The 27,321-nt window shown below is 36.5% G+C and overlaps 1 protein-coding gene across 1 annotated transcript in view; it reads left to right on the top strand.

The window, feature by feature from the left end:
• Positions 1-27,321, top strand: part of Pde11a (phosphodiesterase 11A) — a 378,401-nt gene that overhangs the window by 135,162 nt on the left and 215,918 nt on the right. The window contains exons 3-5 of the mRNA XM_047545134.1: positions 5,172-5,261; positions 8,492-8,632; positions 24,667-24,731. Coding sequence (XP_047401090.1) covers positions 5,172-5,261; positions 8,492-8,632; positions 24,667-24,731 — 296 coding nt within the window. The remainder of the gene's footprint in view (positions 1-5,171; positions 5,262-8,491; positions 8,633-24,666; positions 24,732-27,321) is intronic.

Genomic DNA, 27,321 nt, shown 5'->3' with positions numbered 1-27,321 from the left:
AAAGAAACCAGAAACAAAGACAGATAATCTACGAATAATTAGACTGACAACTGACTTTTAGTAGCATCAACTGCCAATGGTAGAGGAATAATATCTTCTAAATACTGAGGGAAAGTAACTGTAAATCTGAATTGCACACCAAACTAAATTACATTTTAAGATTGAGCATAAAATAAACACTTGTTTATACAAAACAAAAGCAAAACATTTTACAGCAACACTAAAGATTATTCTAATAGATTATCTTCAAAAGGAATAAAAATTACCCAAGAAGGAAAAAGGAAAGAGAATCTACAAGGAGTGAAGAGGGTAAATTTTGTTATACTTGTGGGTAAATACAAATAAACATTGACTCATAATAATAATAATAGCAATGTTTGTTGTAATAAAGCTTTAAAAAAAGTAATGTGTTTACAAACTAATATTCCAAGGTTTAATGTTGTTTGGAAAGGAGTTAAAGATGTTACATTTAGATTTTATTAAATAGTATATAAAATTTCTAGTTTAATTATGAAAATAAAGGAAGTAGAATGTAGTACAGGGAATGAGAAAAATAGAATCAAGAGCAATTGGCTTAATAAAAAAGGGAATAAAGGAATTTAACATAGTTTAATAATTGTTCCTGGGGATCTCATCTTACAATTACAAATGCTAAGTGGCTATGTTGTGGAGCTCCTGATATATACCTACAGGAAAAATGAATAAAAACAATAGTCTTAATGATACGTGAATGGATGCTTATGGCTTGGGATAAAATGTTCAATAGTCACATCATACACAAATTATACAGGGAATTGTGTAACAGAAGAGGAACCTCTGATGTAGGGAACCAAATATTTTATAATGGACTGCCAGACCACTATCACAGAGTGAGATATTATTTTAATCATGTGTTGCATAGCGAATAATTCTTCCCTTTGATCTGGAAGGAGATGTTTCTGCTTTCAAATGAACATTTTTCCCATTGACTTAAGTAGAGGCAATTATTTTGTAAAACAATTTAAAGTTAATTTTTAAAGTGGGTCTCATGTAACACTGATGCAGATACAAAAAATATGCCTGAAATATTTACACAAATTATTCAGAAAAATGCAAATGTAAAAGTGTGATTTTAAAATGAATATGTTTTATTTTCTATTACTTAAAAATATGTAGAACCAAAATAATAAATATAACAAATTTTTAAAAGAGCATTAAAATTTTGACAGATATAGATGGAGGTGAAGAGTAGAAGGGCAAAGAATTCCAGGTGATGCAGATGGTAGAGACATAATGGGATATAGAGTACTTGGGAGTGAACTGGAGGGAATGTTCCAGTTTCATTAAAGTGTAGAGTACATAGACTAGGAGATACTGTGAGGGTCAAATCTTTGGAAATCATTAACTCCACAGTGAAACATGAACTTTGGCCTTTGCTTTCTATGTAACTATTGAAGGAGAATGAGCTGGTTAAGAATCATTTCATGAACATAGTTAAAGTTGGTGGCACACTTGAGAGTGGTAATGGTGTCATGTAGTTCATTGTACATGATGCACTGTTAACCCAGTGTGTGATGAGGGAAGGCAGTCAGGCAGCTCTTGTTAAGTTGAACTGATCTGTACATTCCAAGTGCAGTGAGTAGGATGTTGGTTTTGCCATTTGCTTTGGTTTGGATGCTGCTGTGGAAGCATCAACTTGATATATTAGAATACACTAAATAAGACAGTAGGAATCTATTTTGCCATTCAAAATGTCATGTTAAATGCTTCATAATTAGTTTAAATTAACAGAGCTTTTATCTCTATTGAAAAATAAGAATTGGAGTTACAGTGAGATATGAGGGGTTTATTACATTTATATGAGAAAATTTCATGACAATGATACTTGCTAGATATTTATAATGGAGGAAGACATGAAGTTGCTTTTTCTGAAGTTGTGTCAGTACACTCATCTGTCAGAACTAAATTGAAGTGGATGGGGGTGCTTCATTGGACACAGTTGCGTAGATTAAAGAACTAATCCTGTCAATCTGATCTACATGCTTTCTTAATAGTACTTAGTACTAGCCATAAGAAAATAGTAAGTACTATTTGGGAAAATCATTTGCAAATTCTTAAATTTTAGACCAAAGCTAGGCTTAACAGAAACAAAATTGGATGAGGATAAAGAGGTTTGCTGTTAATCGACATTGTGACCATGGGTGTTCTCGGGTTCTGAGGGATGTTGAAGTGTTCCCACTGGGCCTCGCTCTGGGCCCTCCAGTAGTGCACACAGCAGACTGACTCCCAGGCCCTGTCTCCCTCTGCTCTGTAGCTCCAGCTACCACACCACAGGACCCACTTTAATACCTGAGCAAGGGCCCATCCTTTCTCCTACTCTTTCCCTCTCTTCTGCCATCAGGAGTGTAATCTGATCTCCAATCTCCAGGAAACTGGGCTCCTGCTGTCTGATGACAGGTTTTTCTAAAGTCAGCTTTTTTTTCTACTGCAATATTCTACTCTGGTGTCCATAACTACACTGCGATTCCTATCAATGGATGCTCTCTGTTTAGAATTTGCCTTAAACCAACTGCTAGACAGATTACCCACCGCCTGAGGACTTGTCACTCCTAGAAATTGGACCATGTCTGCTCTACCAGAACTGCTTTCTGTGTCTTCAGTCTCTCATGGCTGTTCATACACTCAAAGAATTTACTTATCATGTTGCTATTACCCGGGTCCTCACACTAATGATATGAAAGATATATTTTACTTTGGAAGGCAGGAAAATGTAGAAGTTAAGAAGGTAGATTCAAGGGTCAGGGTGATTGGGTTCAAAATCCAACTCCATTGCTTACCTTATCAAGAACTGTGAAAAGTCTGAAATTTTACTATACTTGCAAGATGACAATTTAGTCTGCCATTTATACTGGCAGAGGGAAAAAACCTCCTGATTGGTGACAAAGGGCAGTTTATTTTTCACAATAATAGCAATGCCTAGAGGGAGTACTATCTCTATGGTCTTAGGTAGTAAAATTCTGCCCTTTGCTCTGGAAGGAGATAGTATCTTTACCTTCTGGTAAATGAAGCAAGCCTATGGTATATTAGAAAACATTTTACATGTTCATTTGCTCACATTCTTCTTCCTACTTGATTGACTTGTAAACCACTTTAGACTTTTCCCCTGAAGGCAAAAATAAATAAATGAAACAATTAAATAAATGGTAGAAAGATAAACTAAGTAACCTATACTTCTTCTTCTCCTTTATCTCCATCATGGACACTGTCTCCATGGCAAGAAAACAAAAACAAAACCAAGAAAACTGCAAGGAAAGTGCTCTCAGTGTGTACAGGTGGTGTTGAAAGTAACCTCCTTTTGGCAAAAGGCAGGGAAATTCTAGGGGTCTATCTGGCAACTTTATTTCCAGAGCTCCCTACTGGCTTATAGAAAAACTTACTGAGGCACGAAGAGGAAGGAGTAGCAATGAAGAGGGAGAAGGGGAGACATAAATGATATCTGCTGCCACAAGGTAACATGGAAATTCAGTGAAGAAATTTATCCTGAAAAGATCTGCAAAACTGAACTCATTTGCTGGGTGTGGTGGCACAGGCCTATAATCCCAGCAATTTGATAGTCTGAGGCAGGAGGATCAAAAGTCAGCCTTCAGCAACTTGTAAGACCCTCTCTCAAAATAAAAGCCAAACAAGTTGGGGAGTAGTTCAGTGGTTAAGAGTGCTCTGAGTTCCATCCCAGTGCAGCAACAACAACAACAACAATAGATCATTGATCTCTTTTTTACTTCTTTTTAGTACCGATCCCATTGTTCCTCTCTCTTCTTAAAGTGTGAGGTCATATCTTTAGCTTCCATGGAGCTCTAAAACTCTGTCAGGGTTCCTCAGTCAGAGGTGAGCATGTGATTAGCCAAAGCAAGATTTTAATAGGAAAGAAATGCCAGGAATATGTATTGCCTTTCATCTTTTATATACCTTGAATCTTCTGGAAAATTACTTTCCACTCAAAGTAATTTTGCTCCAGATGTCCCAGTCATGTCTCCCACTAGCTTCTGTTCAGGTAACCTGCTAAACTCTGCTGGGAAGTTTTGGAATTGTTCTGAGAGAGAGAGAGAGAGAGAGAGAGAGAGAGAGAGAGAGAGAGAGAGAGAGAGAGAATGTGATAGAAAGCATGCTGCTTTCCTTCTACATTAGAAAAGTCCCAAAGAATGAGACAGACATCATTACCCTGTGTACATGTATGATTACACAAATGGTATGAATCTACATCGTGTACAACCATAGAAATGAAATGATGTACCCCATTTGTGTACAATGAATCAAAATGCAGTCTGTAAAAAAAATTAAAAGATAAATTAAAAAAAAAGAAATGCCACTTGTTTCTTTCACTTGTGAAGAATTTAGGGAAATAATCCCTTCAGATTTTACTAAGCGCCATCTATCTGTCTGGAATCAGATATTCTAGACCTGAATATGAGTGGAAGGTCCATGTGGTACTGAAAATGCCTAGATCTAGAAGATCGATGATGAGACCTCCATTCAGGTCTGACCCCGCCCAGCTGCGTGTTTCTTCTCACAGGAGGGTTTCCCTCACATGGGCTCCTGAGTCTTCCCTCAGCTCAGCCTCTGCAGAACTATTCCACCAGTGTGCATTTGTGTCCAGCTGGAAGCACCTAGCAGTGGGCATAATAGAGCTCTTTTGCAGAAGGCCACTAGGCCCTCTGACTCAAGTTCCTGCTGGACCCATCCCAACAGGCGTGCTGGAATCTAGTAGCCTGTTAACAGGTCAGACGAGATCCCTACTACAGAGATGTACAGAAGAACTGACTTTTATCCTGCCTACCTCCAAGTGTGAGGAAAAAGTGCAAGGCCAATAGGCCTTAAAATCCAGCTGTACCCCAATTCCATTCACTCACTCATTTTCTTTCATCAAAGTAGAAATATGAGGTGTTTTACACACACTTTCTCTGTCGTAGTTCTCATGATCTGTTGGTTCACTTTATGTCTTCAAAGATGTGAATTCCCCAACTATTAACTATTTTATAGTGAACTCTGAAAAATGTCCCTTCTGAAGTTAAAATACTAGTATCATTCAATCCCTGCAGTGGAAAAGGAAGTGTTCCAATCAGGCATGTGCAGGGAATGTGGAGTTTAGTTCAGCGATGGATGTTTTAATGTTCTTAATGCTCTCTTTGCCCCAGGTCATGCAGATGTATCTTCCCTTTTGTGGAATTGCCATATCTAATGCTCAGCTTTTTGCTGCCTCAAGGAAAGAATACGAAAGGAGCCGGGTGAGTAGCAAGAACATGCTGACAATCCTCAAATCTTTCTGTCTTTCCAGTTTCTAAGTCATATGTCTTTTAATAACAGCAGATGATATTAGTTCAGGATTTTTTTTCATTTGTATTATCCTGCAGGACTATGGCTGAAGGCACCCTTTAGGCAATAAGCCCAAAAGGAAGTGGACACCATTGTTAGTTGGGAGAAAGAGTGATGGCTTCTTTTGAAAAGGACTTTCATTTCACATCTGTACTCAAAGCAGCTGATGTGTTCTTGCTTACTTGTGGCTTTGAAATAATAAAACAATTTGGTGTTTTCTTATTTTTTTTAAATTTAGTTTCTTTAAGAATCGAAGTGTATTACAAACATGATTTCACTCCACCTTCCAGATTTAGTTTTTGAATTGAAAGGTTTTCTGGAAGAGCATCTCAGAATACTTGGTACAATTCTGAACAATATTTTATAGAATTATAAAGAAACACTCTTATATGAGTGACACCACATACCTTCAGAAGTTATCAAAAAAATAGTAAAAAAACAAACAAAAAAACTCCACTAAGATTGTTGCTCACGTAATGCTCAATTGTCAAGTAGGGATTAAATTATACTAGATTCACGCCACATTTAAATCAACTTAGAAATATGTTTGACAGGAAGATGTTCAAAAGAACTTGAAACCCTCTCTTAATTTTATAATCAAGTCGATTAAAGAGTGCATTTGTTAAGTATTAATATGCAGGGATATTTCACAGCAAGCAGTTGAACCCAGAGGACCACACAGTCATCAACCTTGGCATGGCACAGCAAACCTTCTTTCTGATCTGAATCTTCTATTCATCTTTAGATTCAAGTCTTACACCTTTCATCTGGTGCTCCAGCAATATAGTCAATGACTTCCAGAAAACAAACTGTTTCACATTGCAATACCTTTCACCATATTTCCCTTCTACCTTCAGAGTCTCATGTCTACCTTTTGCTCTCCAGATCCTTCAGGAGCCAGCTCAGCCTGCAAGTTAATCTTCCCTTCTTCACTTACTGTTTCTCCTTGTATATGCCACCATTGTTCTCTTGTGGGTACCCATCAGATTATATTTTAATATTTATCGATAGCCCTCCTCACCAAATGCATTTTGAACTCCTTAAGGGCCATTTCATGTATTATTAGTCTTTTCATCCTTGTGCATTACACAATTCATTTGCTCATTTAACAAATATCATATGGTATTCTTTCAGATACTATCCAGTCAAGTTCTTATAGAACTTAATATGCTAGCAGGAGTAATAGCCAAAAAATAAAATAATATAGTATCAGGTGGCAATAAAGCACTATAAAGAAAAATACTGTGAGATAAAGGGATAGATAAGTTGGGTTTATCTGAGAAGGAATGTGTGGAGAGAAGGGAGGAGATCCAAGGATGAGCACAGAAGGGAAAGAAGGTCACTAGAAGATGGAGGAGGGTAAGGCAGACACTTCTTTCCTAGAAGGCAAGGGACAGAAGCAGAGTACTCAAGTGTGTGAAATGCTCCTAGTGCCAGATGGACTGCATAACTTTCTAGATTTTCTTTCTCTCCTATTCTGGAGCTAGTCTGCGTTGATATTCGTAAAGCTTTCATCACTTGATAATAAAGCAGCAATTTTTAATTAGAAACAATAAAATTACTACAATGTGATTTGTCAGTGCAAGACTCAAGATACCCTTGTTTTTCCTCTGAGATAAATGTCCTTGTATACAGGTCCCAGAGGCTCTCTCCATGCAGTCACAACAAATTGAAAAGTTAAATAATTGTTCAGTTAATATGATCCATCTGAGGAAACAGTCTGGATGATTAAGGCAATAAAGTTTCCCCCCTTACTAACAGGGAATTTTGCTTGTAATTAGTCAGACAATTGCCTCGTTGTTAATGTTGTATTTGAGTATGAAGCTTTTGTGCATTGACCTCTTCCAGCAATTTGTTGTCCAAATGCCAAAGAATCAAGCTTCACTTAAAACTGTTTTTACCTCCTGGTGTTTCTTTTTGCTGTGGGATCACAGAACAATATATCCCTTAGCCAATCTTTCTTTGAGGGAACGCTACCTGGGAACTTTGATCCTCTTTCAGTTGCTCAGTAACTCCATTCATTTCATGGGTCCCTTAACCCATTCAAATGCTTTTCTACCTGAATAGATTCAGAGAAGAAATTTTCACATGTTTCAAAGGGTTTCAGGACAAATCAAATTCATTACTAGAGTTGAAAATTAGTCATGCCCCTGAGATGATGATCAACACCATGCTGAAAAGATGTGAACTTGAAGGTTCATGAAATTCTTTTGTGAGAGGTCAGATCCGAGATGGTACATCTTACTAAATTCTGTGGAGTAAAGCTTCCTCTGGTGCAATTCCCTTTCTGTGTAATTCTCTGATCACTCTGATAGAAGCATATCTACAACCTGTACATAGCCCACTATTCTGAAAATGCCCATGTCTTTAAAAATTCCAAACAAATATTATTTCAAAGCGTAAATTGCAAGCTTACTTAGCTGGAAAAGTGACAGGTTATTACAGCTAGATTTTTAAATGAATTAAACTTAGAATTTTAAACTTTTTCTTTAATTAGCATGCTTTCCATTCTGCTATTTCAACAAAATTTTAAAGATGTTTTCTTTATGAGATATATAGATGTATCTAAATGTTCTCTTGCACAGTGGTGGTCAGGTAGCATTTCCTCTTTTTGTGTAGAGGGATTAGTTGGGGTTTTAGTTATATTTCTGAAGGCTCTGATTCATAATGAGCATTCACATCTATAATTATTTCAGAATTCTCTGAGTGATGTGTATTAGTAAAAATAAATCTAAACTTTAAGCATGAATTTTCCTGATAGTGAAGAGGGATTGTTTTGCAGTTTTCTGAAATAAATGTTCTTTTCAAAGAATTAAGTACTTGTTATTTATAAAATGTTTAATTTGTAACTAGTCAACATTGCAGAAAAACTACAGTTGTGGAGGGAAAAAATTCCATAACCAATGACAACATGGTCCCCATTATAAGGATGGATTCCATTCTCCAGTTGTATTGTGCAGTTTCAGAGAGTGTTATAAAATGAAGTGATGGAACTATGGTAAACAATCATAAATGCTTCAAAAATCAGCCACACAAAAATATTTGTTATTAGAGCAAAAAACTATATGGAGTTTTGAGGGGAAAAATACCAACTTTTTTCTCTCCTATATCCACCTAAATACATCCATCTCCTCCTTCCCAGGCTTTGCTAGAGGTGGTGAATGACCTCTTTGAAGAACAGACTGATCTGGAGAAAATTGTCAAGAAAATAATGCACCGGGCCCAAACTTTGTTGAAATGTGAACGCTGTTCTGTTTTACTCCTAGAGGACATTGAATCACCAGTAAGTTATCTTTTCTTTTTCATATAAGTCAAGGATGGTAAATGGGATGATGTTGAGTTTATCTGTAATTAAACCTATGAACTGTGACTGGAACTGTTACTCTCTTCATGAGTCTTCTAACCATGAGGTGACATTTTATAAAAGGAAATGTGTTTCCTTCAGGTACATTTTCATTCTTGTTTTGTCCTCACCATAAAAACATAGACTTTCAGTTGGCCGGGACCTTTGAGATCCATCTGCCCCTGTGCATTTACAGATGAGGGAGCTAAAGGGCTAAATGGTTTTGCCCAATCTCAACAGTTCAGTTAAAAGAGAAGCTGAAGTGCCAGCCTCCCACTTTATTTGCGCATTAAGTAGAAGGTCCTCTGCCCTCCTGGGAATGAATTGTAGCTGAAAATGCCCCTCAGGGCAAGCAAGCAAATGACAGGAGAAGCTGCACCCTCAGCTCTTGGAGCCAAATTGAACGTGAGCCTCGAAGTGAGCAGGTTCTCTGCAGCAGACCGGTCTTGCTGGAGTTTCTAGGTCTTTCCTGCTTCTCTGGACCTGTGTGCACTGGCACAGAGCAGTGTGAACAGGTGGAGGAGGTGCCTTCCCACCTCATCAGGGCTCCCTGTTTTCCAAGGGAAGCATCTTGGAGCACACGGCCTCTGGCTTTCTGCACCTTGGTGATTTGTGACCAGCTTTAAGGTTCTGTTCAGCCCTTTGGCTCTTTGGGAGAAACCTGCTGGAAAAATTACACAACAATATTGAAAATAATGATCATCATCAATCTAAGTTCTTGAAAGTTAAATGTCTAAACCCTTGGCAGCAATTTATGTCTTTGCTGAGAATTCTCCTCAAAGACCAGGAATTACATAGCAATTAAGAACTGTTTTAATACCTTAGAGAATAATATTTTCCTGTACTTGTAAAAGATTATTATCTTTGCCTTTAGATCTGTTTCCCTCAAAGAATAAGAACCTGAGGATAAATTTTAGAGATTTAATAAGTACTGTAAAACTTGCAGCCTTGAGATTTTAAAAAATATCTATATGTGTTTAAAATGTTTAGGAGTATTTCCTCAGACTTTAGCAAAGCTTGAGAGTTATTTCTGGGTGGGCATGGTTTACACAAACAATAGCAGTGTAATTATTCTCACAAACCAAAACTTTTCATTGATAAGAGCCAGGACTTCTAAAGACTTGAAGAAATCAGAGCCTAAAACTATGAGCAAAGCAGTAGATTGGAAAGAGAATAGATGAAGCCCTACAATAGTCCAATCTTGGATTGCTCAGAATAAGGGAAGAGAATGCACCAGTTGTAGCCAGTCTTCCTGACATCATGCCCAGACTCAAGTGCCATACAGTGGTGGGAATGGTAGTCCAAGTTGGGGAGGTTGAAAGTTCCCCCAGACACCACTACAGGGAAGAAGATGAGAGGTAGCAGTGTTGGCAGTGAGTGCCCACCAGTTTTCCTAAAGCCCCAGAGGAGCATGAGAGGCAAATATGGTTCTCCCCATTTCCTGACAGAAGTTAATAGAGAAAGGACTGGGACTTGAAGAAGTCTGTTGTCAGGATTAAGGAGACACAGTCTTGTGACCAAGCCCTGGAAGCATCCCAGTGTCAGGGATGACTGTGCTGAAGTCCATGGGGGCTGCCTTGCCTTTTAGCATGGGCCAGTCTGGGCCAGAGGATCTCTGTAAAGCACAGCCCCCAGGAAATTGCAAGTCACCCTGGAGAGTTTCAGTATTCAGTGAGTTTAAATCTGAAAGACTGAGAAAATCTGAAGTGGCTGAGTTTAACTAGAGCAGTCTCTTTTGTGTTCTGTCGACAAACAGAAGTGGGGATCAAGAAGAGATTTAGTTAAGTTAGAGAAAAATAATACATTACTTTTTTGTACAGCTATATCTGAGGCCTTCTCAATACATAAATTGCATTTTCTACTTTCTGAATTTGCATACATGACAAAGGAGATGTTTGAAATTAGATGGGCGGAATGATGGATTATTTTACAAATGTTTTGAAAACAAATGTCTGGCAATATAAAATAAATACCGAAATCTGGGTTCCTACCTCTTACCTGTTAAAATACAATTTTGTAAAAGATAAAATTATGATGCTTGTGTATATAAAATAAGTGCAGATTTTTTTAACTCTTTAATTTATGGGGAAACCAGTATTTTTGGGTGCTTTTAGGCAATGTTAGGGTAGGGTTTTAAGTTTATAAACAAAGCTAGTTAAAGACAAAACTAGGTCATAAACTGAACCCTCTGAGGTTATCTTACGGGTTTTTAAAAAGTTTTAAAATTTTATTTGTTCTAATTAATTGCACATTATAGTAGAATGCATTTATACATTTTGATAGATCATACATAGAGTGTAATCTCTCATTTTTCTGATTATACATATTGCAGGATCACATAGGTCAGATAGCCATACGTGGACATGAGGTAATAATGTCTGAGGTTGTCTTTTCCATTGGAGAGAAATCACTTAAAATCTCTACCTGAGAAAAAGCTACATATTAATATTTTACTTAACACCAAGTCTGGAGTCTTTCATCAGTATTAACCAGTGAGTGGAACTAAGTACATTCCTTAGGTCAGGAACTGGTACATTTTTTCAGTAAATGCCCAGATAGTAAATATCTTAGGTTTTCCAAGCCATACGGTCTCTGTTGCAGCTACTCAAATCTGCTGCTGTCACCTGAAAGCAGTCATGGACTTATTTAAATAAGTTCTTCTTATTTTAAGTAAAATTTTATTTATTTACAAAGTAGGTGGTGGCCCAGATTTGGCTTACAGACAACAGTTTAAAGACCCCTCACCTAGGTAATCACACAGATCCCCCTCCCACCAATTATTCATTTAAAGATTACTATGTGACAAAGAGCCACCACTATGGGGCTTCTGCAAAGATATCATAAGCACAAAGTGGAAAGGGATGCGGAAGCGAAAGCTAGGCAAAGAGCACACACCAAAAAAAAAAAAAAAAAAAAAAAAAAGGATGACAGTTTTACATGAAATGAAATTAAAGATAATATGATCTCTTAGGAAAAAAAGAAATGTTCGAAACAAGATACAAGGGCTCAAGGAATAAGCAATTAGCATAGAAAAAGATCATGAAAGTGCGATGACAGAGCTTGAAAAGAAGCAGAAAATATGTAACCATACAGAAATGGGTAGGAGGAAGCGGGGGAGAGGAATAAAAGAAAGAGAGAGAAAGAAAGAAAAGACATTTCTAAAATGCTTTCAGGACCATGAAGAATAAAATTGAAAATGAAATGGAAAGTGATAAGGTATAAAGAGATAAAAGAATGATAAGAAGGCAGTCAGAATAAAAGAAGTTCAAAATAAGGATAATTGGTATCTCTGAAGACAAAATGACAAATGGAACAGGAAAAAGCACTGGAAATTCTAGCACTAGGACATTTTATTGTAAGAAAAGGCAAAGTTGGATTTACAGACTGAAAAAACATGCCATTTCAGGAAAAGTTGATACTGACTGCTTAACACTGAGACTCATTTGGTGTTAATGGACTGCAAAGATATTGAAAAAAATATGTAGGCAAGTAGAGAAAAGAAATCAAGTCACCTATCAGGAGAGAAAGTTCATTGTGATATTAGATTTCTTAGTAGCACTCTTTTTTTTCATTTTTTATTTGTTCTTTTTAGTTATACATGACAGAATATATTTCAACATATCATACATACATGGAGTATAACTTCCCATTCTTATGGTTGTATGTGATGTTAAGTTATACTGGTCCCATATTCATGTATGAACATAGGAAATTTATGTCTGATTCATTCTACTGTGCGCTCTCTGTGTTAATTTTAACTTGTCAAATTTATCATTCTCCCTTTTTGATTTGTTGCTTTAAGGGTTTTGTCATAAAAATCTTTACCTCCAGCTATAAAGGCATATTATATATATATATATATATATATATATGTATGTATACACACACACACATATATATACATATATATGATTTTTTTTGCATGTGTGTGCATATGTGTGTGTAAACCAATCACCTTAAATAGTTTTCTCCTACTTTGTAATGCCACTTCTATATTATACCCAGTATCCAGCATACCTGGATCTGTTCTACACTCACTATTCTGTTGCTGATCTATTTGTCTATTTTTGCTCCAGTATCACACTGCTAAATTTCTATAATTTTATACTACAGTTTGCTATCTGATAGGGCAAGTTCTCGATGTTGTTCACTTTTAAAGTCATCACATAACTGTATCCTAGGAGGCAAGAGAAACATCTTTCTACATACCTTTCCTTTTCTCAGAGAGAAAAGTCTTTCATAAGGCTTGTCTGGCTGACTTTCCCCATGAATCAGGAATCAAGAATGATATTTGTTCAAATTGTCCATGCTCATAATTGTTTTCTGTTTGTCGCCTACTGTTCTTTGATACAGGTCTGTTCAAATCTCTAGCAGCACAGGTTTGTCCATATCTCTTTGTTCAGTTATGCAGGTTGCTGATTTAGTTGTTCATATTAATCACGTGTTTTTGAACTGGGATTGCAGCTTCTTTTGATGGGAGAGTTTTTTCATGCCTTTGTTTTCCTTCTATCTCTCTGGTCCTCCTTCCTGCTTGTCTAACAGTGTGCACAACTCCCTGGCACCTAGTCAAGAACCAGGGCTTACTTGAAGGCTCAGGTCTCCTGCTGTGTGGTTACATTACACCAAGCCAGAGGCAGTTGGCTTTGTAGGAATGAAGCTGGGCCATATGTCTCAAGGGAGCACTTTTAGTCCCCATTGCCCAGGAGGAGCTGAAACTTCAAGCATCATTGCCTGCCTGTTCCAGGACCTGGAGTACCTAGGCCTATGTCTTCAGACTTGGGTTTTTAAGGATCTTCTCTTTTCCCTCTGTCCCCTCTCCTCTTCTCCCTTCCTTTTAACCTCTAGGTGTCTTTCTGGTTTTCTCTTTCTGTATTTTATGAATCTTTGCTGCTATTGGAAGAGATCAGATGTGTGAAAGCGTGAGCTTATAGCACCCTCTCCACTTGCATTACATGTACTATAATCAGAAAACAAAATAAAACAGCATCATGTCAGGAACAGCAACAAAAAAATGAAAGCAAAACTCTTCCTCCAAAAATAACTTTTGCTTCTATTTTATTAAAAGCATTTCTGAAAACAAAATCTTTATTTACTTTATTGTTTGTGATTTTAACACTTTCACAAAGCTCATTATTGCAAATGTATATTGCATGGCCTCTGCAAATTTGAGGAGAAAAGGAAGAAACAAACTTAATTCTAGCTGTAGGAATGGGAGAAAAATCGTTGCTTGCTACTCTTCTGACAGAGGACTAATATCTAGAATATATTAAAAACTGAAAAAACTCAACACCAAAAAAAGCAAATAAATTGGCAAATGAACTAAACAGATACTTCTCAGAAGAAGAAATAAAAATGACCAAGAAATTTATGAAAAAATGTTCACATCATTAGCAATTAGGGAAATACAAACCAAAAATGACACTGAGATTTCATCTCATACTAGTCAGAGTGGCAATCATCAAGAATTCAAACAATAATAAATGCTGGAGAGGATGTAGAGAAAAAGGAACACTGTTGGTTGGGATTGTAAATTAGTACAACTACTATGGAAATCTGTATGGAGTTTCCTCAAAAGACTAGGTATGGAAACACCATATGACCCACCTATACCACTCCTCAGTACTTATCCTAGAGAATTAAAGTCATCACATTACAGTGATACATGCATACCCATGTTTATAGCAGCACAATTCACAAGAGCCAAGCTATGGAACCAGCCTAGGTATCCATCAATGGACGAATGGATAAAGAAAAAATGGGGTGTATATACATAATGGAGATTTATTCATCCATAAAGAAAAATGAAATTATGTCATTTGCAGGAAAATGGATGGAACTTGAGAGCTGTATGTTGAAATAAACCAAACTCAGAAGGTCAAGGGTGATGTTTTTTCTCATATGTGAAAGCTAGAGAGGAAAAAGGAGAAGAAAGGTGGTGGGGTGGTCACATGAAAATCAATGGGAGATCAGTAGAATAGAGGAAAGGGACTAGCGGGTGGGAGTGGCGAGGGAGTGGGAAGTGTTAGGGAATGATATTGGCCAAATTATATTATTATATTGTGTGCATATACAAATATGTAACAACAAATCCTACCATTATATTCAACTATAATGCACCAATAAAAACGTGGAAAAAAATAAATCTAACTGTAGAAACTTTGATTCACCAAGATCTTAACTCAGTGATTAGAACTTGCATTCACGATCTTTACAGTAGGCAGTCAGGTGTAAACTGATCAGTTTACTAAGGGGATACCAAAAATAGGAAATGAGAAATGCCTTTCTAGCCCTTCTCCTGCCAAAGTTAATATTTCACTCTCTTGCTTCTCTTAAGTGTTTCATTCAACTGATTTTAAGTGACTTTGTCAATGGCATTTTCCATTAGTCTAGAAACAACAAAGCAAACAAAAAAACAAACCTTAGCTGGCTACTGCTGTCAACATCAGTAAATGCTTAGTCCTTTGAATTGAATATTCCATTCCATGAAACTGTCTAAGCAATTTCTATCACTTCTCTTAGTTCCTTTTCAGTTCATGTATTTACTATTATCTCCATTTCTTTTAGTGTTTAGTCAAGGAAAGCAAATATGGACATTTTGGCCTTGAGTCCTAAGGCAACTTCTCGGCTGTAATGTTTTCCAGTATTCTCTTTCCATGGATCATCCTGATAGCTGGCAGCTATTTCCTTGTCCAGAACTTTATGAAGTTTTTATAGTTGGACTTATTAATATAAGGCTAGTTTCTGGAGTGCATTTTCTAAACTGCGAAGCACAGCTAGCCCTATATACTTGTTTTCTACTATGTCCTTTAACTTCTTGGTTTTATGTAAATGTATATATAGTTAAGCCCTTGACTGGATAATCTTCCTAACCTTTCACTTAAGGGAAAGTAGGTGGGCCCGGGGGGAGTACCCCGTGGTTGTTCTGAAATAGCCTATAATTCTATCTTCTTTCCTCTGAATGGATTGTAAATATTGCTTTGGGCTTTCCTTTCCATATCACTTTATTTCCCTTTCTCTACCTTTCTTTAATTTTCCTTCTCCTTGTAAGAAACTAAATTCCATTTGATTTTTATTGTTTTTTCTAGAATGAAAAATGGAAGATATCTAAAAACCTCTGAAGATTATCCAGGAAAGAAAGCATTGTTGCATATTCACGCATGCCCATGCATATAATCACACTGTCTATATTCTGTATCATGTATTTATTGATTAGTTCATTTTGTCAAAAGTCAAATGTGCTCTTTATTGAGCTACAAGTTGACACCTTTACTCACTTTATTAACAAATTGAGATGCATCTCAATTTATATCTCAATCTCTATATATAGATATATGGATATATGTAGAGATATCTATATAGTCCTCTCTATATATCTATATATCATCTGTCTATCATCTATTTATACACAGAGAGATAGAAAGAGAGAGAGGACAGAGAGGAAGAGAGGCAGACAGGAAGGGCATGGTCTTATTATCCAGGAGGAGATAGCTATATCTATCTATCTATCTATCTATCAATCAATCTATCTAAAGAGATATCAATATCTATCTATCTATCTATCTATCTATCTATATCTAAGAGAGATATCAATATCTATCTATCTATTGAAAGAGAAAGAGAGAGAGAGAGAGAGAGAGAGATCTCCAGGACACTAATAAGACCTTGCTCTTCCTTTCGGCCTTCTTCTCTCCATCCCTCTGTCTTGTTACCTCAGACCTGGAAGTCTTAACTGCTTTCCAAAGTTGCCGGTCCCTGGGGGCCCCAACATTCCTTCATTCCTTACTGCTCATTTTTACCCTACCCACACTGCTAACTAGTCCCTTTGTTGAATTATGTTTAGTTAAACTCTTTTGAGTGTCCTCTGTGTCTTCTCCCAGAACTGACTACTATGGTTCTCAACCTGGAGAACCTCTTCATTGCTCAGCCTAGTGCCTGGCTGCTCACACTTTAAGGCACAGGTAACATGAAGATGCTTTTCTGTCCACTGGTGCACATCGTGGCGAAATCCTACATTTTTGAACTGCTTCCCCCCGCCCTGGGCTGTACTGTATTGTGACTTCCTGAAGGACAGAACATTTATATCCCTTGGTTTCTCCAGAACCCAAAACAGTGCCTGGTGCACTAAATACTGAGTAAATGTTGACTGAGTGAATTAGCGATTAGAGTCAATTATTAATGAGGGAGAAATTTATGAAGAGGGTGGTGTTGGATAATTATTTAATTCATTTTTGACCCTTCGAGTAGTCCTATTGAGGAAAAATAAGGGTTCCAAAAGTTTAGAAAAAGATTGGTGAGTACTTAGTATATAATTTTTTTCTTGAAGGCAGAAATCTCTATTTGAGCATAGTTTTTGTTTTTTAAATTGTTTTTAAATTAAAAGAACAGAAAGAAACCAGGCTAACTAGCATTTGATAAACATCCAAATCAAAGACTTCTGTCCATGGAGCTTTTCCAAAGAACGAGCAGGGGATATTTTGCTTACTTCACTTGGCACGTGTGCTGTTTTCCCTAGGGTGTGATCGTCAGGATTGTTCAATAGCAAATGGGGCTTGGAACCACTTGTTCAGTTTCATTGACCTGTAAACCACTTCTGAAATTTTCCTTATAAGAGTCTCTTTTTTCACTTAGTGTATATGAATGTATGTATGCATTTATTTAACCCATGTTTATTTAGTACATATGTAATAACATCAGAATTGAATTTAGATGGTAAATTTTAAAAATTAATGAAACTAAAAAATGTTGAGTTGGTCCAAGTGAGGAATAAAGCATGAGTTCTACTCTCTTTTATAATTCATTCCTCTATATCTTTTCTTTTTGTTTTTCTTCTTGCGGTGCTGGCAATCAAACCCAGGGCCTTGAGCACTCTGGGCAAGTTCACTACCACTAAGCTATATCCCCAGCTACCTGTTTCTTTTTGGTTATAATTTCTGCAGTGTCACCCTATATATCCCATTAAATTATGTTAGCTTCTTTTTATTCTTATATCGCTTGATATCAGCTCTAGGTCCTTAAATGTATTCTCTTACTGTTATGGTTCAGATATGAGGTGTGCCCCAAAATCTCACATGTGAGACAAGGCAAGAAGGTTTGGAGGAGAAATGATTGGGTTATAGCCTTCACCTAATCCTGGTGGGATTAATTAAGTGGTAACTGGAGACAGATGGGGTGTGGCTTTGGGGTATATATTTGTATCTGGCAAATGGAGACCTCTCTCTCTCTCTGCTCTCTGATCACCATGTGAGCTACTTCCTTTGCCACAGTCTTCTGCCATGATGTTCTGCCTCACCTCAAGCCCTCCGAGGAATTGAGCTGAACTTCTATGACTAAGACTTCTGAAATAGTGAGCCTTGAATAAACTTTTCATTCCCTAAAATTGTTCTGGTCAGATACTTTAGTCACAACAGTGAAAAAGCTGACTGAAACACCATTTCAGATTGCCTTCCCATATCTCTGAATAATAATCCTCTGTACAACTCAATAGCCCTTAGATAGTTTTGTTCGATTGTAATTGGTTTTATGGAGCAAATCTGTTATTTCATTTATAAAAAATATTTTATACACATTTATGCATTTTTCAAGCATGTAGGAACTCCATTTTTGTCTTTGGACTTCTACCCAATTCACTACATAAAGAATTTAAGTACATTTGAGCAAGAAAATATAAAAATTTATAGTGAACAAATATTTTGGCTGCTTATAATGTGCTAAACATATAACAGCATGGAACACAAAATTTCGAAGGAAAAGGGAAAAAGAGAAAGCAAATTTTTTAGAAACACCAAACTAACAAACTCAAAACCAAATTCTGTTGTGTAAAGATAAAACATTGAACTTAAAACTTTGCTTTGAGTTTCCAAACAACCAAGGTAAAAATATTTTAATAATTCTCTTGATATGGTAAAAGGAATCACATCAGCTAATCAAGAATTTTTTCTGAACTTTAACATTTTTTCCCTTTGAAATGTTGTACTAGTCAGGGTTCTCCAGAGAAGCAGAATATGTATATTTTCAGAGAGAGAGAGAAAGAGGGAGAGAGAGATTCCAAAAATCGGCTCATGAGATTATAGAAGTTGAGAAATCCCATACCTTCCATTTGTATCCTGAAGAACCAGAATAGTTGGAACATCTTAGCTCAAACAGAGAGCAAATTCACCCTTCCTCTTCCTACTCTGTTTACTAATTCAAATGCTTATCTCCTCCACAAACACCTTCACAGACATACCCAGAAATAATGTTTTACCAACTATCTGGAAATCCCTTAGCCCAGTCCAGTTAACACTTAAAATTAACCATCACAAATATTAGATCTTGTTTTTCTTCCTTTTTTTTTTTTTCTGGAAATTGAACTAGGGGTGTTTAACACTAAGCCACATTCCAGCCCTTTTTATTTTTTATTTTCAAACAGAATCTTGTTTAGTTGCTTATGGCCCTGCTAAGTTGTTGAAGCTGTCCTTGAACTTGTGATCATTCTTCCTCAAGCTTCCAGAACCCCTAGGATGACCAATGTGAGCTACCATGCTGGCTTACAAATCTTTGAAAATTAGAGATCATATTTATTACTCCTTTAGTATTTCCCTATGCTATCCAGTACTTGACACACACCAATAAAAAATATTTAACAAAGCCCAGTCAATGTTAATATTTGATTATCCTTATTTTTCTCCTAGAGACGCAATAGTCTAAGAATTATGTAAGTGCAATGTTAGGGAACAGAGTCTACAATACTGTCTTCGTCTCTGATACCAATTACAACTTTGGGGGTGCCCAAGGCCTCCCTCAGTTTCAATAATTTTCTGGAAAGACTCAAAGAACTCAGTGAAAGCTACTGTAGTCACCATTATAGTTACCACAGGAAAAGACACAGATTAAAATCACCATGGAGCAATCTCCAGGAAAGTTTCAGACATGAAGCTTCTGGTTGCCCACTACTCATGAAGTAATAGTGTAAACTTTTGGCAATGATGTGTGACAGTACACATGAAATTTTGTCAGCTAAAGCCTAAGCCTCTGTGTCTCGAGTCTTACAAGGGTTTTATCACAGAAACCTAGTTGGCCACTTACATGGTGACCTCTGTCCTCTGTTCCTCTAGAGTTCAGCTGATACCAAGTGACCCCAAAGTCCCACCCGAAATCACTCCCATTCTAAATCACACTGTTCCTATCTGGCTATCCCAAAGCCCCAAGTAAGCAGATTCTTTTATTGCACAAGACATTCCAAGGAATTAGAGATTGCCTCTCAGGAACCAGGGGCCAAGGCCTGACCTTTCTTTGAGTAAGATTAAATTCTTTGCTACACACAAGGTCAACCCCATGGTTCATGAGACCAGTGTCTGACTTTGGTCATTGCAGTATGGGCTAACATAGGGGGTACTCTCCATGGAATGGAGTGCCAGAAGTTGAAAGATACATCATCTTTGGTTTTCCCTTTATTCATTAAACACATATTTAGAACACCAAATCAATAAGACAAAATGTTTTGACTGTTTTCTTTTCAGCAAAGTGTTTTTTTCTTTTCAGTGACTTTTTAAAAAGCTCTTCTTACATCCACATTGTGATATTTTATCAAGAGGAACTTGTACATATTTACTTTCTTTGTGATTCTAGATCTATAAGTTCTATGGCTTAAGATTTCAGGATATTCTATTCTTTCTCTTTTTTTCTTTCTCTTCTCATCCTTCTCTTCCCCTGCTTCCTCCTTCTCCTTCTTTCATTCATTCTTTCCTTCTCTCTCTTTCCTTTCCTTCTGCCTCAGCTTCCTGAGTAGCTGGAACTACAGGTATGTACCCACCACACCCAGCTCCTATTCCATTCTTCTTCTTCTCCTTCTTCTTCTTCTTCTCCTCCTCCTCCTCCTCCTCTTTTTCTCCTTCTTCTCCTTCTCCTTCTCCTTCTCCTTCTCCTTCTCCTTCTCCTTCTCCTTCTCCTTCTCCTTCTCCTTCTCCTTCTCCTTCTCCTTCTCCTTCTCCTTCTTCTTCTTCTTCTTCTTCTTCTTCTTCTTCTTCTTCTTCTTCTTCTTCTTCTTTTACTGGGAATTGAACCCAAATGCACATTGTCATTGAGGCACATTGTCATTGAGACACATCCTCAGCCCTTTTTATTTTCTATCTTGAGACAGGGTCTCACTAAGTTGCTTAGGACCTTGTTTAGTTGCCGAGGTTGGCCTTGGACTTGGGATCTTCCTGCCTCAGTTTCCTGAGTCTCTAGGATTACAGGTGTGGCCACTGTGTCTGACTTCCTATTCCATGTCTAATAAGTTGCCAACCCCCAGATGGAAAAAATATTTTTAAAAGGTCTTTATTTTCTTTTATTTTCTGAACACTTCTTGGGTTATTTTTTGTTTTTGTTTTTAACTGTGAAGCTAGAAGTGCACTTATTTTTCAGGAAGCACTGTCTTTAAGGAGCCAGGGCAAATTAAGCCCCCTACCATAATGTAAGCTCCATGAGTGCAGGGATTTTTTTTCTTTTTCATGTTCACCTTTTAGCTTCAGTGTCTGTCATGCTGTATGACACACAAAGATACTCAGTACATCTTTGTTGAATCACAGGACAGTTTTTGAAAAGTTAAAAACCTAACTTTGCACAAATGTAAAGCAAGATTTATTTAACTCATTAATGAGAGAAACAGTGGGGTGGTAAAATTGGTTCCAAAATAGGAACAGAAAAAATGCTGGCAAAAGACTGCTAGATGAGATCTTTAAAATAATTGCTACAACCAGGACAATAAAATCTAACCATTGGGTTTTTCTTTTCTGCTACACAGAAATCACTTTCTATTCTCCTTGAATAAAATTCATTTGCATTGCTGTAAGACAAAAATAGTTTGCATTGCTATCTGTTTTTCAGAAGTTAACACCTTACAGAATTATAAAATACTCCAAGCTAATTCTAAGTAAAATGAAGTATTCTTAGTAATATTAGAGAATCTAATCTATCAGGTCAGGAAATTAAAAGATGCATCCTGCTGAATTTCCAAATGCAGAAACAATAGTTTACCAGTAATTTGATTAATTTTATACCAAGTTAAGTGTTTTACTTCAAGTTACTTTTAGTCTGTGTTTATTTTCCAAAATTGGGCTTATAATAGAATATTGTATAATTATTTTTTTTGAAGGCAGAGTTTATCTAAGTATTGTGGTTCTGTAGGAGTCATGTCTACATAATTTGCTGCTGCAATACCACTTGCTCTTGCTTATGAAGGAAGCAAGGAGTCGTGGAAAAACTGGGACTGTGGAATCAGAATGACATGTTTTAAATTCCAATTCTGCAATTTTCTTCTTAATGGCTTCCGGAAAACTCTTTAATCACTCTAAACCTTAATTTTTCTTCAATAAAATGGAATAATATTTACCCTGTGATTATGTTGTAAGCATTAACACATAAAGGATTGGTCATAACATGCAAAATGCTCCATTTGTAGTAAAATGGCAGGATGCAGCCTAGAACATAATAAAAAGGGAAGAATTTACTACCACTTAAGTAAAGTAATGGAAAGAAATAATAAATTATGAAAAATACCTCATTACATGTATGATGGCATGACCAATGTGATCCTGCAATGTATAATCAGAAAAATGAGAGATTACACTCTATTTATGTATGATCTATCAAAATGTATAAATGCATTCTACTGTCATGTACAACTAATTAGAACAAATAAAAAATCCTATCAGCCATGAAAAAGATTGATAAATTTGACTTTATCAAAATTAAGAACTTTTATTTAGTAAAGTACAAAATACAAGAATAAAAAAAATTAAAAATATTTATACAGGGAGGAGTATTTACAATAAAATAAATTGAGCAAAGAAAAATAAGAAATAATAAATTATAAAAAATCAATGTGGACATATAGGACCAACTCTTTTAGTATCTGTGACAATTGCCCACTGTGCAAACATAAATGAAATGCTTCTCCTTTTTATCCAGTTCTTGTTATAACTAAGAATTATTTTGGATACAGTTCGAAAGATTTATTATTTGGTGATAGTAAATAGTTTCTTTGTGACTTCCTAGCCTGAGATTCAAGAATATTATAGCTGGATTAAGATTTCTAAGCGATTGGTTTCTGTTTAAGTCCTTACTTAATATAAGTAGGTATTCCAGTTACTTTTGTTGTATAACAAATAAACCAAAAATTTAGCAGCCTAAGTTAACCATTACAAATTACAAATAATTACAAATTTGGTGGATAGGAATATGGAGAGGGCACAGCAGGGATATGCTCTTTCCAGGATATCTGGAGCAACAATTGGGAAACCTTGAAGATGGGGGCTGACTTAGTGACTGGGAACTGGAATCATCTGAAGGTTGCTCAGGTGCTTGGGTGGGGATGGCATAAAGACAGAGGCTGCTGACCAGAGCACCTGTGTGTGGCCTTTGTATGTGGTCCGGCTCCCTTTCAGCATAGAGGGCTTAGGGAACCTGGATTTCTTACATAGTGACTTCAGTATCCAGGCTCAAGTTTTCTATCAGACAAGGCAGAAGCTGTAGTCCCTTTTATGACAGTCTATAAAGGCAAATAGCAAGTCTTCCATTGGTTGACCCAGTCAGGAGCTCATCAGATTCAAGGAGAGGGGACACAGACTGTACCTCTTAGAGGAAGGTGGCAGGGTCTCATTGTAGAGAATGTGAGATAGGCAATATTATTGTGGCCAATAAAGATGAACACTGAGCGGATTCTGTAAAGTCTTAATTTACCTTCTAATATGAAATAAAGTATGTTCTGTGGTTGTCAGGTGTATTTCCTTGCAGTTGAACTATTATCACAGTCTACATTCAGCTAGTTGCACATAGTTGTCTTTGTGATGACCCTTTCTTTTCTGTTTCCTTTTTCCTCATATTGCATTTTCTTAGTCTGGACTCATTACCTAACTGATAAAATGGTTTTAATATTTCACCTATTCTGTTTCCAAATCATTTTCTCTGGTGTCCATCAATTCCTTGTAAGTGGTTAATTTAAAAGGCCTTTAAAGCATGACTACATCTGACTAAGCCAGTTCTAAATGTCAACCTTGGAGCATCCAGTGACATTCAGATGTACTCCTTCTGGCATAGGGGGCATATTTCTATCATGTGGTATATTTTGTCAAAAGAAGGCCAGAAATGGTGCCCTTACTACTCAATATTTGAAGTGTTTTTGAAAGAGTTGGTCCTTGAAGGTCAGGCAGACTTACTTTAGTTCCAGTTGCCTCATTTAATTGTGTGAAACTGAACTAGTTTCCTAAAAATTATGGTTATTTGACTCATTTATAGACTGAAGAAAAAAATCCTTACTTTATAGTTTTAAAGAAAAAATTAAGTAATCAATGAAGCTTCTAGTGTAGGACCTGATTTAAAATAAGAACACACTAGTAGTTAATAAGAAAAACACCATGTTGACATTTTCTCTACGATTATAAATTTCCTTTCAACATAGTAAGCCTTGGTCAGTCTCTTGCACTGGAGGTGATGGTTTGGTGAGGAAGGAAGTATCTACCCCAAGGATGATTATTGAAGAAGGTGGTTTCGTTTTTACCCTTTGGGTGTTGACACAAAAATGTATATCTGACAACAAAAATGAGCCAAAGAAACTAACTTCAGGAACCTGAAATTGATGCCCCTTTGCAGATCCCACTGCCCTGCCTGATTTCCATGAATGGTGATTGGTTGTCAACAGAGCAGTTAAAAAAAAAAAAAAAGAAAGCATCCAAGTGAGATGTTCCTTTGCCTGACCTCCACAGCTCATTGTAAAAATATATACAGGTTGAGTAAAATATATTAAATTTCGGCAGTATATGCTGTGTAAGAAGTAAAATACAAAATGTGGAATAAAAGTTTCTTCTTCTCTCCCTTGGACTCTCGCCACTTAAAACCTCCCTTTAATCTGCAATCACTGTAAGAATCATTATAAAGATGGAAAATGTTTACTGCATTATTTTTAAACCATAAGAAAGCCTTAATTGACTTGGATTTACTGTCATTTTGTATGGCAGGTGGTGAAGTTTACCAAATCCTTTGAATTGATGTCCCCAAAGTGCAGCGCTGATGCTGAGAACAGGTAGGCTCGGACTCATGTTTGCTTTTTTAATGCTCCTTAGTACTTGGTGTTGGCAGTGCTGTGTAATTCTTTGAGGATAAGAGTTGTTTTTTCTCTGTAAACAAGTACAGACAAATATCACTCTTCTGTATTTTAGAGCTTAAATAAAAACTGTAGCTGAATGATGATGTATATATAATTAGCTTGCAGTTTATAAGGCTAAATGTTATTACTTATACTATGATTAAAATGTTGTCTTTAGATTTTAGTCCCCCATTCCTCTGAATGGTTCCGTGAAAGGGCTGGGATAAATCTTAAAGTATTCTACTGCTTTCTGAACTTGGAATCCAAGTTCTTTATGCAAGTTAATATGGACTAGCAATGGAGCAAATTGGTTTTCTGTAAGCCACCAGTTTCAATTTCTCTTTGTACCAAACATTTGACTGAAATTGCTAATGAATAGTCAATTTTAAAAATATCCCCTAAGTATGCAGAAAACCTCATTTTCTGCTTTATTTTGACCCTTTGTTTCTCTTTCTCTCTTTGCTCACTTGTATCTGACCAACAATATCTCCTCAGAAAAAAAGAGAGAGTTTCCAATAATTTGCTACTTGTCTCTGTGCTGGCATCTTTGGGACCACAGTAAAAGTGAGGGCTTGGGAACAACTAATGAATATCTCTAAGCTTTGCACCACCCAGAGTAATAGCCGATCTGGTATAAAAACCAGTCTTAGAAGGGAAGGGCTAAAAAATATGAAACATTAAAATGCAGAAATTGGAGAAAGATAGTTTGAGAATGATGACGACGATGATGGTGATGTTGACGATGCCAACAACATGAACAGCTTCCAGTCACTGAATGCCAAGTGTGCCAGGCAGTATGCCAAGTGTTTTATATGCACTTAGTCCCAATCTTTTTTATTTACTTATTTGTTTTTTATTTTATTCATTTTTATTTTTATATACTGCGTTTTGATTCCTTGTACACTTTTCATTTCTGTGGTTGTACATGATGTATATTCACACCATTCGTGCAATCATACATGTCCATGCCCTGATCTTTTGATGAAGACATCGTTATCCTTGCACTATAGAGGAGAAAACCAAGATTCAGCAAGTGTTTTAGTCATTTCCTTCAGTGCTGTGACCAAAGGACCTGACATGAACAACTTTAGAGGAGGAAAAGTTTCTTTGGGGGCTCATGGTTTCAGGAGTCTCAGTCCGTAGAAGGCCAGCTCCATTTCTTGGGGCTTGTGGTGAGGAAGAACATCATGGTGGAAGAATGTGGTGGAGGGAAATAGCTCAGGACATTACCAGGAAATAGAAAGACTCCACTTGGACAAATACAAAATATATACCCCAAAGGCACTCCCCCAGGGACCCACCTCCTCCAGGCACACACTACCTACCTTCAGTTATCACTCAGTTCTTATCAGGAGATTAAGTCACTTATGGGTTAAGGCTCTCATAACCCAATAACTTCACCTGTAAGTCTTGCATTACCTCACACATGAGGTTTCGAGGGTGACTCATATCCAAACCATAATAGCAAGTTTGGCTTATTGAAGATCAGCAACCTATCAAGAGGAAGCCCCAAATCTAAGTCTAAGATTACTTCTCCCAACCTCTGAACTTTGACCCTGTTGTCACCTATAATTTAAAATTGAATAGTTAATCCCATTCAGTGAATATTTCATGGGTTAATGTTTCCCAAATCTGGTTTATCAATCAGAATCAAGCTTGGAGAATTTGGCAAAAACTAAATTTTCAAGATGCACACTGTGAAATTCTGATTCAATGTGTCAAAAGTGATGTCCAAAAGATCTATATTTTCAAAAGTCTTTCTGGACAGCACCTCTTTCAAGATAGAATATTCCAGGATAATTTGACTTTTTTATATTATTATTGCTTTTAATTTCAGAAAACAGAAATAAATAAATTAAAATGAATACTTGGTTGAGTCACTTTACTTTTTAAAAAGTATATGAAGTTTAAAAGAGGTCTCTGCTATATTCTGTTTGATTTCATTTATACAGCTTTCAAAATTATAGCACATTAGTAGTTACCAGAGACTGAAAAAGGAGAGAGAGTTTGGCTTGAAGGAGTGAAGGGTATTTCACAGCGATAGAACATACCTTCTTTGGGATGGTAGTTACACAAAGGCCTTCATGAAGTCTTGAAGAATTCTACACTTTTTATAAAGCATGAATTTTAATTTGTGTAAATTATACTTTAAAACTGGGAAAGAGGCCTTTTTAAGAGATTTATATATTCTTGAAAATGTATTTATGTTCACATCTGTATGTAATGTCAGCTAATATATACCTAACACTGAGCTCTTAATGTAATACTCAGAATTTTACCTAAGTAGAATGCTATAAAATAACATGTACTACACTAGAGAAAATATCTATTCATGCTCATTTTTTAGCTAGTTACAACCTCATATAAGTTATATTTCTCATATATGGGGGAGCTTTATGGAGCTATTAAAATACAACCTTTAAAATCCTAAGTCTTCAATATTATTATTTTTATGTTGAACATGTTTTCCTGGTACTTCAGAGTTAAATACTTCTAGCCTTTTGATTATTTTTAATGCTGAGAGAAC

Source organism: Sciurus carolinensis, chromosome 3, assembly GCF_902686445.1.
Source record: "Sciurus carolinensis chromosome 3, mSciCar1.2, whole genome shotgun sequence".
Lineage (NCBI taxonomy): Eukaryota > Metazoa > Chordata > Mammalia > Rodentia > Sciuridae > Sciurus > Sciurus carolinensis.
This window is presented reverse-complemented; position numbering and strand designations above follow the sequence as displayed.